This window comes from Dysidea avara, chromosome 3 (genome assembly GCF_963678975.1).
Source record: "Dysidea avara chromosome 3, odDysAvar1.4, whole genome shotgun sequence".
Taxonomy (NCBI): Eukaryota; Metazoa; Porifera; class Demospongiae; order Dictyoceratida; family Dysideidae; genus Dysidea; species Dysidea avara.
The window spans coordinates 4,508,882-4,519,730 of record NC_089274.1 but is presented as its reverse complement, the minus strand read 5'-3'; the positions used below and the strand labels follow the sequence as shown (position 1 = coordinate 4,519,730).

At 36.5% G+C, this 10,849-nt stretch overlaps 1 protein-coding gene across 1 annotated transcript in view; it reads left to right on the top strand.

Annotated features, from left to right (window-relative positions):
• The first annotated feature begins 328 nt into the window (after window positions 1-328).
• The window catches only part of LOC136249000 (leucine-rich repeat serine/threonine-protein kinase 1-like), a 28,207-nt gene continuing 17,686 nt past the window's right edge, over window positions 329-10,849 (top strand). Inside the window, exons 1-11 of the mRNA XM_066040881.1 lie at window positions 329-744; window positions 2,800-2,831; window positions 4,358-4,523; window positions 4,578-4,616; window positions 4,666-4,801; window positions 4,853-7,054; window positions 8,596-8,791; window positions 8,846-8,968; window positions 10,108-10,354; window positions 10,442-10,598; window positions 10,666-10,736. Of these exons, the coding sequence (XP_065896953.1) occupies window positions 432-744; window positions 2,800-2,831; window positions 4,358-4,523; window positions 4,578-4,616; window positions 4,666-4,801; window positions 4,853-7,054; window positions 8,596-8,791; window positions 8,846-8,968; window positions 10,108-10,354; window positions 10,442-10,598; window positions 10,666-10,736 (3,682 nt within the window). The 5' untranslated portion in view covers window positions 329-431. The remainder of the gene's footprint in view (window positions 745-2,799; window positions 2,832-4,357; window positions 4,524-4,577; window positions 4,617-4,665; window positions 4,802-4,852; window positions 7,055-8,595; window positions 8,792-8,845; window positions 8,969-10,107; window positions 10,355-10,441; window positions 10,599-10,665; window positions 10,737-10,849) is intronic.

Sequence of the window (10,849 nt, the reverse complement as noted above, 5' to 3'; positions counted from 1 at the left end):
TACTTAAATGCTATACATAAGTGTATAGCTAGCTATGATCCATCAACAACTTTCCTAGTGCATTTTTTGCCGAAGCACAACTACTTATGTTGTTGGTTAAGTTTGACTAAAAACAAAATCAACATGAATTTGCTAAATTGAGCAAATAATAATACCATACAGTATATTGTCACAGTAGAGTCTATAGTCCTGAAGTCCTGATCATCCGCCCGCCCGCATCCATTTGTAGGCTTGGGAGTGACCAGAAACTAAGGTATGACTTGGAGTGGCCTAAATCTATGGTGCCAACTCACGGGAATTCCGGAATCGAACAGTGACGTCAGGTTTCTTATGATGCGTGGGGTCTCCCAACTACTTTAGCAAGTAGTGGTCTCCCATAGTTCAGAAAAAGGGTTGGACCATTAAGACGTTGCTTTTCCAGCCAACACGAAATGACTGATTTGATCCAGGAAGTTGCTAGAGCACTACAGCATCTGATGATTTCCCATTCGGATGCTTCCTGTACTCGTTTAAACGATGTAATGCCCGATAATATGATGTCTGAAGAGCAATGGATTGATTTTGTATTAAGCAGGCGTGGAATCGTTCACCTTAATGACTTCTTCTTGACGAATTTTGACAGAGAAATCCTCCAGCGGTTTGTCAACAAGCCACTGGCGAGTAGTTCGACGAGTACTACTCTACTTCATGTGGAAGCCAGAGATAAGCGACACGCTGTATTATCGCTACTACTGAAATTTGGAGGCAAGTTTGTTGCTGTTGTGTAGGTGTGCCGGCGAGTAGCTAATTCATCGGTTAATTATACTGGCACTCATCATAGCATAGACTCTATAAATGTATGATCAAAGTGAACAACTTAGCGGGAGTGACACATAGGCACGCACTGTACAAGATCTGTGACTATCATACAGTCAAACTCTTGACCAGCCAAAATTTAACTTTGACTTGTGACTATTAAAGCGCTTGCCATACCCACGCAAGTGTTAATTCCCTCAGTACCGGCCCTGTGTGGTGGTTACATGTGACTGAGGACTCGTTTATGTAGTTTTATGTCTCTTATTCAATAATGATGATTCGTCTCTCTGTGTGACCTGTGACTTGGTGAGAATGTTTATACTTTTAGATTGTGGGTTTCAACCTTGGCCATTGATTTGGCATGAATTGACCTGTGACCAATTATGTACCATTGCAAGCACGTAGTGTGACCACTAATTAATTCATCAATTGTTTCCCATTTCTTAGAAAATTGATGAATTTATGAAGACTGTGTATAATTATTCAAGACCTGTTCCTATAATATGATTCATAACATCACTGTCAGGGTTTTGACAAATGCCCTATATGGTCTTTGGAACAACTCTTCCTAGTAGAAGCCCTTCATAGTACAAAAGCTAACAGGAAGTTATTTTTCTTGAGGTGCTCCACAAACAACTTTAGGAAGAAGCAGGTGTATGGTTATATATACTGTTGTGATATGATACCATTAATGTACAGTAGCAATCATTGCTTACAGACCTTGTAATTATAAGGTACATATTTTCATTGTAACTCAATAGGCAATATGTCTTACATAATTAGCTACCACACATTATTAACAATAACAGTGCACGGATGATGTTATGCTCTGTAGTCTGGTTTACAACTAATTATAAACATATGGTCGCAAATGTAGCCACAGTGATCACAAATGGCTATGTGTAATCAAAGCCTCAATGTTTTGTTTGCCCTATCCCTGAAGATATTGACCATTGCAATTGCTAAACTAGTAAAACAGGATTTTTTGTATAGGTGGAGAACATATAATGGGGATTTGACAAGCTACTTTGCCTCTATCAGTACATGAGAGTTTGACATCAAATGCATTATATCTTTGCAGGGTATGACATTGATAGGTACTATATACAAGCCAGATTTTTTGTATACGTTTAAAATGTTGTAACAAAATTCTATCAGTAAATGAATACTAGCTATGACAAAACTGAGTAATATCTTTTAGATAATCACATCCACGAGGTATATAGATACAAACTGAATGGGTGTGTTATGGGGCCCAAGCGAACTTAGGTGAATTCGAAGGTTCGTTCGAACGAACGAACATTCGAATGCGGGTTGAACAATTCGAACTATAGCCACTAAATACAGTTAAGCTATCCATCTTGCTGTGTTCCATAATGATGTGGGGGAAGCTAGACATATGGTATTTGGCATTTAATTAAGTTATGTGTTGATGGTGTAGTGGTGGTCACAGGCCATGCCTCTATGAGGTTTTAAGGTTTTTATGTGGTGCCAATCACTTGTCTTAACTGCTTTGCAGTAGTAAACTGTATTTAAAACCTATAGTAACCACAAGCATTTTTACTTGTGGTATTCAATTTCAAGTTTTCTCAGTAAAACTGTTGAGTCAGTACAACTGTATGTGTGTGTTGCAAACTTTTGAGACATGCATTTAACATTTAATATGCTGTGATTTATAATTTGTAAAGAGGAACCAGGCCCATTTAAAACTTCGAAAGATTCGTGAACTTTAGTTGATGAATGTTCGAACCCTGACAATCCAAGTTCGTTTGGGCTCTAGTGTGTTATAAACTTTGGTGGTATATTGCATGTGCGGATCAAAAGCACCCATTTGTGTCACGGAGGGAGCTAAAACACCAGCTTATATGCTGGTAGTTTCCAGGCCTAATATATACATATTTCTATATTATTGACTCTTGATTAGACCAACTATATGATGCATTATTGTGTGCATGTAAAATGTGTATTAAAATATTCTGTGACGTGTACTTAATTACTTTACAGGGTCTCCTAATGTTACTGATGCTAACCTACAAGTAAGAACTTTTATTTTGCGTTTAAAAAATTGTGTGTGACTTTTAACATCTTTGTATTTATCAAACAGTACGGTAGTACTGTCTGTTCTCCCCTAAAATGAACAGTACCTGCCAAATGCTGCCATTAAAAACCACCATAGGAATATCATGCGTGATGAAAAGTACTTTTAAGGAAGAGTCTTAAGTCAAGAAAGTACTTACAGAAAGCTGAATAATGATTTTTTGATCTGTCTGCTAGCCACGTCACCTAGGCTAGAGCCCATATGAAGTAGCGCGCGGCCACCATTTCATGCCACAGTAACAAACTCACAGTTAGCATGTGCCATTTTTTTGCTCCAACAAGAGTCTGCCTTTTGTACTTTGCCTTTCCTTTTGTCTTCAATTACATGGTCATCTTCTAGACCATATCGAGGTATTAGATTTCCATATCAACACTTACCTTAGAGGAGCATAATTATTTAGATGCCACAAAACTATTTTATAAGCTCTGTACTATAGATACCTGTAGCTGCACTTAAACAAATTATTGTGACCACTCCTTAAACAATCAGAAACACTCTTATGCAATCACTGAGGCAATCGGAGCATGGTGACCACACCCCTTAATGATCTAGCTGCAATCAGCTGCAGTTTTGCTGTAGAAAACAACACCCTTAGTCTATTGCATAGCTAACTCAAGATAAGCAGAGATATTCATACAAAGTAGTCACAGCCACACGTGTATATCATAACAAGAAAAGTTAACTAACTGGTGCAATTTAAAAGTTATTAATTAAGGAAGTAGGGTTCCAGTGGTAAAAAGTAGTGAAACAAGGGATGATGAATGATGGTATTACAACATAGCTATGTGCTACTTTGGCATTGTAGTTAAATGCCAAGGTAGGGATTTTTCCACATAGCAGTGTTGTAATACCATCATTCATCATGATATCTCTTGTTTCACTATTTTTATCACTTTCTTTTTTAAGTTAATAATTTCAATGGCATAAATTTTTATTGAAATTTATATGGCTGGCCAATTACTGTGATTTAAGAAATCTTTCATTTTAACATTTTTCCTAGCTGCATGAGTGCATCACTTGTAGGTGATGTGGCTAATGGCAGTATCCTTGACTACCATGTGGCAGACCAAGTCTCTTACTCAGGTCCCTGCAATTGTCTATAGCCTATCAACCCTCCTGGGGGTCATCTTGCCTGGTTCAATAGCTTGTAAAATAAGTTATTCCCTGTTAAACCCCAAGCATGTATTAATGGGACTGCACCTTGTGTGATCCATGCAAAAAAATAGCGAATAACAATATCTGTCGGTATATCCCTCAAAACAAACATCCTGAGTGTGAACATTTTAATGGTCAGGACACTTGTCCATGGTCCTATTTATACATACACTTGATCTCCTGAAGTCCAAGGCATCTCTCTAATAAGGACATTTATTATGATCCCAATAAAGGTTCCACCATAACACATTAGTCTAATTAGTCTAATTAATTCTCATCCATTGTCAACCTCTATGTGTTATTCAACAGACACCAGTTCACTTTGCCGTTATCAATGTCAGCTCATCATGTTTACAAACTCTGCTTGAATGGGGAGGAGATCTGTACCAGCAAGACAAGGATGGCAAATCACCAATGGATTATACAACTAACAACTCTACTCTGAGCATTAGCCTCGCAATAAAGCAATACTGTGGTAAGGCTACATGTATATGAATTCAAAATTTTTGCACACTGTGTAACCAAACAGGCTTTCAAGACATTGGCAATGATTTGAATTACATAGCTCGTAAGTTCAATAAATGTGCATTAAATTTAAAAAATTTTTTATTGATTAGAACTCCAGTCTATTATACTTGGCAAGGATGTTGATAAATCTTTTGATGAATTCAGGAATGTGTATTTCTTGTTGTCCCCACATCAGAGAACATTGTGTATGAGATTAGAAGTGTCTAATCAAACACTTTTGTACAGGTACTGAAGTTTGTGTAATTGTTGTCAATGTTTTACATTGCTTTTTCTTAGGGCATGTAAGGCAGGATGGACTAATATAGTAGCATTTCTGTTATCACAAACAGATCAAGTTCCTCCTACTAACTCAACTACAAATGAGACTCCCCTACATGCTGCCTGTGAAGGGAATCACTATGATATAGTAGTTGAACTGATTAATAGGTTTCCTGAGTTGTTACTGATGAAGGATAAACTCCCATATAGAGGATGGTATCCTATTCATACTGTTTGTGCTTTTGGTGCTTCTGATAAAATTCTTGCAAAAGTCCTAATAGGAACCATGAAACTGTGTATTGACTTTCCACATAAATTTACTAATATCACCTTTACTGACCTGTGTGGTCAGTCTCCACTCTACATTGCTGTTACATGTGGAAATTTATCACATGTTTCTATGTACTTACATCCATTACTGGTACATACTTTTCTTCAAGTTGCTCCATCACTAGTAGCTGTTAACACCAGCAATGTACCAATAAAGTGTCCTGTTATACATGCTGCTGTACTTGGAGATTATAGAGAAATACTAGGCACCTTACTAAATAGATTTCCACTGGCAACTATGGGTATGGCATACCCCTGCAAGGTGACTGTGGGAGTCCTTTTGGAGCAATTTGGTCACTTCCTAAATAGTTACTCACAGTTGCCAAAAATATGTGAGCGCAGTAATGGCAAACTGGCAGTGGTTCCCTATGAACAAGTCTCCATTATGGACAAACCATTTAACGAGCTGTCTTTATCTCCCCTTGTTGCTGGATGTGCACTTGGAAGGACAGAAATAGTAACAAAGTTGTTAGATGCTGGTGGGATTAAAACAGATTTGGCGTTGCAGGTTGCACTGTTTATGAAACATGATGATATTGTTGTCAACCTTTTATTTCATCAACAGCATGAGACAGTAAAAATTTTAGCAGATGGCAAAAATTTAGTACATTTTCCTGCATCAGATTTCACTTTGAGACACGTGTTCCAGTGTACTGAAATAGATTTGCAAAGAAACTCATTGGTTACAATTCCTTTGGCTTTGTTCCAAACACCATTGCTAAAACATTTGAATGTATCATTTAATAAGCTTTCTACTCTACCTATTGGACTAAAGGATGAAAAATTGATTGGCATAGCTAAATGGGGTTGGAATTGCTTAAGTTTAGAAACTTTAAATCTTGAATCTAATGCAATTAGTAGTTTGCCTGAATTTATTTGGGAACTTCCCAAGCTACAGTGGTTAAATGTGAGCCATAATTGTCTTGCACAGATACCCTGTGCCACAAATTACAACACTCAGTTGCATAGCCTAAAGGTCGATTTTTCACACAATCGCTTAAAGGAAGTTCCATCAATCGTTATGGATTTTCAAGATGTTAATTTGACATTTAATCAGTTGGTGTCTTTGCCTATGAATCTGTGGAAATCAAGAATGATCAAGACACTAGATGTATCCCATAATTCAATTACTGAACTTGGTTTTCCTGGTGAGCTTTCCAGCAGCAGACACTTGGATTCATCAGTACACTTTGCCAACAGTAGTGGGAACATTTCCGGCAATGAAGGTTATGTGAACACAGAACAGCTTGATTCTGTTTGTTCTTTAACAAAATTTAATATATCACACAACCACCTGAATGGCTTTCCTACTGATTTATCATGTTTTGTAACTCATTTACAACACCTTGACGTTTCCTTCAACCAGATTGGTGATTTAGATATACAATTCCTGCCACCTTATCTCAGAGGATTGAATGCCCAGAAGAGTAATATCTTAAAGTTTGGTGTTATCACAGATGATGCAAAAAGGAACACAATTAAGAAATACTGCACTTTTTCTGTACCTGGAAGCAATTGTCCACATAAAACACACACATCTCTACCACATCTGTCATTTTTAAATCTTGCTGATAATAAGCTACAAGACATACAGTTTGTTTCACCGAGCAGCAAAGATCTTCTTTATCCAGAGTTAAAATCGCTTAACCTCTCTTCAAATGATCTCCATGGTAATTTCTCAGAAGACATAAAACTACAGAGTTGCTTATGTAGGTTGAATTTGAGAGATAATCCAAAACTAGAATCAATTCCAGCACAACTTTCTCTGCTCAGTGAATCTCTTTTTGAGCTACAGTTAGCTAATCTACCCCAATTGAGCAATCCACCTAGTGAGTATCACACTATGCCAACTCAAACAATACTGTCATACTTGAGATTGCAATTGCAAACGTAAGTTTTTTTGGAGCATATGTAAACACATCTTAGAATTTAAGCATTGGGTTGAACATTACACATCGTTCAAGTAATAGCTGCAAGAATTTTCCTTTAATAATCGAACCTCTTTGTTATTTAAAAATACTGCCAAACTTTTGGAACACATTTTTGTTCAAGCAACTGTACATCTGGCACATGTTTCATTATGCAGCACTTATATTCAACTTTCAACCACATTCAATAATCAAGGACCTTTTATTAGTAATTAGTAGTTTGTCCACACAAAAATAGCCAAGCTGTGAAAAATAGAATGTGGCCTTCAAAAGAGTTATTAAATTTAAGGGTGGTGGCCTAAACTAGCATTAACATTGTGCAGCCATTTCGTGGCTACCACTTTTGATTTCATCCAGGCTTTAAAAGTCATACCCTTTTTTCATAGCTTGGCTGTATTTTGTGTGGATTTTACTTCTTTTTCTACTTTATGAGGCCCCAAAGCTGGCCATAGGGTGGATTTGTGTATATATTTCTTCCTATCTACAGACACAATTGATAGTTGTATTGCTTGTTTTATTTGACTTTCATTAATGTTATTATAATATTCTAATAGAGCACACATTTTTGAGGTTTTCAAACAGAATGCACATAGAACATTCTAGAATTTCCGAATTTCCATTTGTAGATCTATGAAATTACTATTGAACTAGAATTTCTATCTGTAAGGTAGAAATAAGTAGTCACGAGAGCAGTGGCTCGGTGGTGAGTGTTAAGTGTAAAGGCTGTCTTTTTCGACATTTTTCTTGTGCACTAGTGACTGTTCTATTGGGGTATCTTGGCCCCATGATTTTTACACTTAATTGGTTTTTGCTTTGTAACTTAGCAGCAAATATTTCTCAAATTCATAGCAAACTACATGAATTTACCTTTATATGTGCACCAACTTGCAAGGCAATTGAGTTGTGCATTTGTGTTTTATAGCGATTTTTGTAAAGTGTGCAATGAGAAGAAGAAAAATCTTTGGATCTTAAGAACAAGAAAGAATTGAAGCTTTGGCCACCCATATCCTGGAAATAGCTATAGTGCATGTGTGAAAATTGTGTCTCCTTTTGAAGCATGCTCAAAAGGTCCCTGTCTGGGGGTTGGCTGTGTGTATGCTGGCGGTCCATGCGGTGTTTTGTAGGTCTGTGTAGGCTCTGTAGGTTTAGCTACTTTTTTCTGCCTTTTGTCTTTTAAAAATTAGGTTTAACTTCTAGCTAGAGATCGAGGAAGATGGGAGTGCCATTAGGGCTGGAATAAAAAAAATTAAAAATTAGAAGAAAAAAAAAAGCTTTCTTGGGCACTTTACACACTATCATGTGTCTTGATATTTAAATGCCCATTAATAAACCTTTAAAATTCAGGAGGTTGATTTATGCTGCACATGTTGATACACTATATGTATAAATGGTTTAAATCAACCAACCATGTGGCTTAGGCATTGGTATTAAAATTTAATGTACTTATGAGTCTTAATAGCTTCTGCAATTTCATGTCTTTAGTTTATACTGTAATTTATGCAGGTTAGTGGAGTATTCCTGCTTGAGAATTATGGTGTTTGGACATGCCAAAACTGGAAAATCTACACTTATAAACAGATTAGCGAAAAGAAAAGTACGAACATCTCAAAGTACACCAAACCATTCAAAAATTAAATGGGCTTATGCTCCGTCTTCTTCAATCAAGCCAATCAAGTTTGTAATTTGGGATTTCAATCAGGTTATATTACTGTAAAATGTAGAAATACTTTATTAGCTGTTTTAAATTATTTAGGATGTTATTCAGGCTACTCACCATTGTTTTTATTCGAAACGAGCACTCTACTTGGTTGTGTTTAATTTGGTGGATGATGAAACAGGAGTCCAAGAGCTGAACACTATACTGAAAAATATCCAAGTTAGTTTCTATCATTTACACATTAAAATAGTAGAGAATAGAAAAAGGCTGGTGGTGATAGCATGGATTACACATATCCACATAAACGAAAGTAGGCATCCAAGAAGTAGTGAAACAAATCACTGGTACAGCATAGATATATGTGACCGGATTTGCAAAAAAGTGCCTTTTTTACGCACAAAATTTGACCCATTTTTTGAACTTAGAAGCTTGCACACCCTGACTCACTACACCTGTGTATTGTTTTACACACACCGATACATGCCTATCTTTACCACAAATATAAGTGCTAATAAATAGTTATGCGTAAATCTTGTAGTTTTTCACTGCAGTCAAATACTTCAAGAATACACACTAAGGCTTATGCTGTTAGCATCTGTCTGGTTATTATATTGTGGCTACCATACCTGCACATACCGCAACAAAAGAAAGAATGGTACCAAGCATGCCATAAAATTAATTTTGCATCTGAACACGCCCAACAATCAATTACTGAAAAGTGAAGTGGCCATTATGCTTCGTTATTAGCTATATTCCACTCATTACACAGCATTACAAATGAATAACAGTGCATGCAAGAAACATCTTTGCAATCAATCCAGTCACTACAGAAATATGGGTGATAAGCGTACAACACAGCCACAGGGAAGCTGTATTGTGTTATCGTGTATTGATACCTTGCGTTATCAGCAAAAAGAACTGAGACACAAAGGAGGACAAAAGGAAGTCCATGATGCATGTATTGTACATACTGCAGCTGGTGAAAAGGCATGACTTGGGACGAAGTGACATCAAATGGTGAAGATATCAAGCCTGTAACCTTTTCCATTATCAAGTTATGCTAGGCTGGAGGCATCAGTTAGTTAGTCAGCCAGTCATATGCATAAAAGTCTATTAAATACAGAACGTTTATAATTTCATAGAAAATTGTTGGAAGGAGACGTTTATGGGCTTGGCTATGCCAACCAATACTGCCAAGCTGTCATAATAGAAAGGTGAGGCTTTTTTGGGTGATATTGTTGGGCAAGAAAGCCCAAACCACCATTATCCCTAATATACAGTACTACCATACTGTATTATAATGAATCATATAAACCATAAGAACAAGTCTAATATCTGTATCTTCTGTGTTGTTATAGGTACATGCACCAGGATGTCCTGTTATTGTAGTTGGTACTCATCTTGATCAAGTCAACGTCAAGAAGTTGAGTGGCCTAAAGGAATTAGTTGATGAACTATATGGTGACTCTTCTATCTATCCCATCATTGCTGCTGTCACTTTTGTGAGCAGTACAGCTCAGAAGCTTAAAGTGGATAGTGCCATTAACAAACTGAGAAAGGAAATATATTTTGTAGCAAGTCATATGTTTCTGATTAATACCAAAAGTAATTAATTACTGTACAAAGATTGCTTATACTCACTAATAATTAGGTTTTTTCTTATTTTAAAAATTATATTTTTCTATACAATAGCAGCGTACCAGCCCAGTAAGTCACCAAAAGATTCCAATGCCTTGTCACAGCAAATGATACCAGAATCATTTCTAGACCTGGAACAAGATATTATTACAAAGGCAGCAGAAATGAGAGTGTCTAACAATATACCAGTGATAACAGTTACTGACTTTTGGTAAGCTTATTTCATATTCTATATGTGGTAAACTATTAGTATCTCTTATGCATATTATTACCTTTAGTTCCAGTTTTATATCAGTCTACAATTCAGAAAATGACTTGAAGAAAGCATTTAAATTTTTGCATGATCAAGGTAAATTATAGCTATTTATGTATGTTAATAAGAATACATGTGGTAATGTCATGCAGCCAAGAAAGCTAGTGCTCTAAACCATTGCGATATTAACAGGAAGAAATTGGGTGACA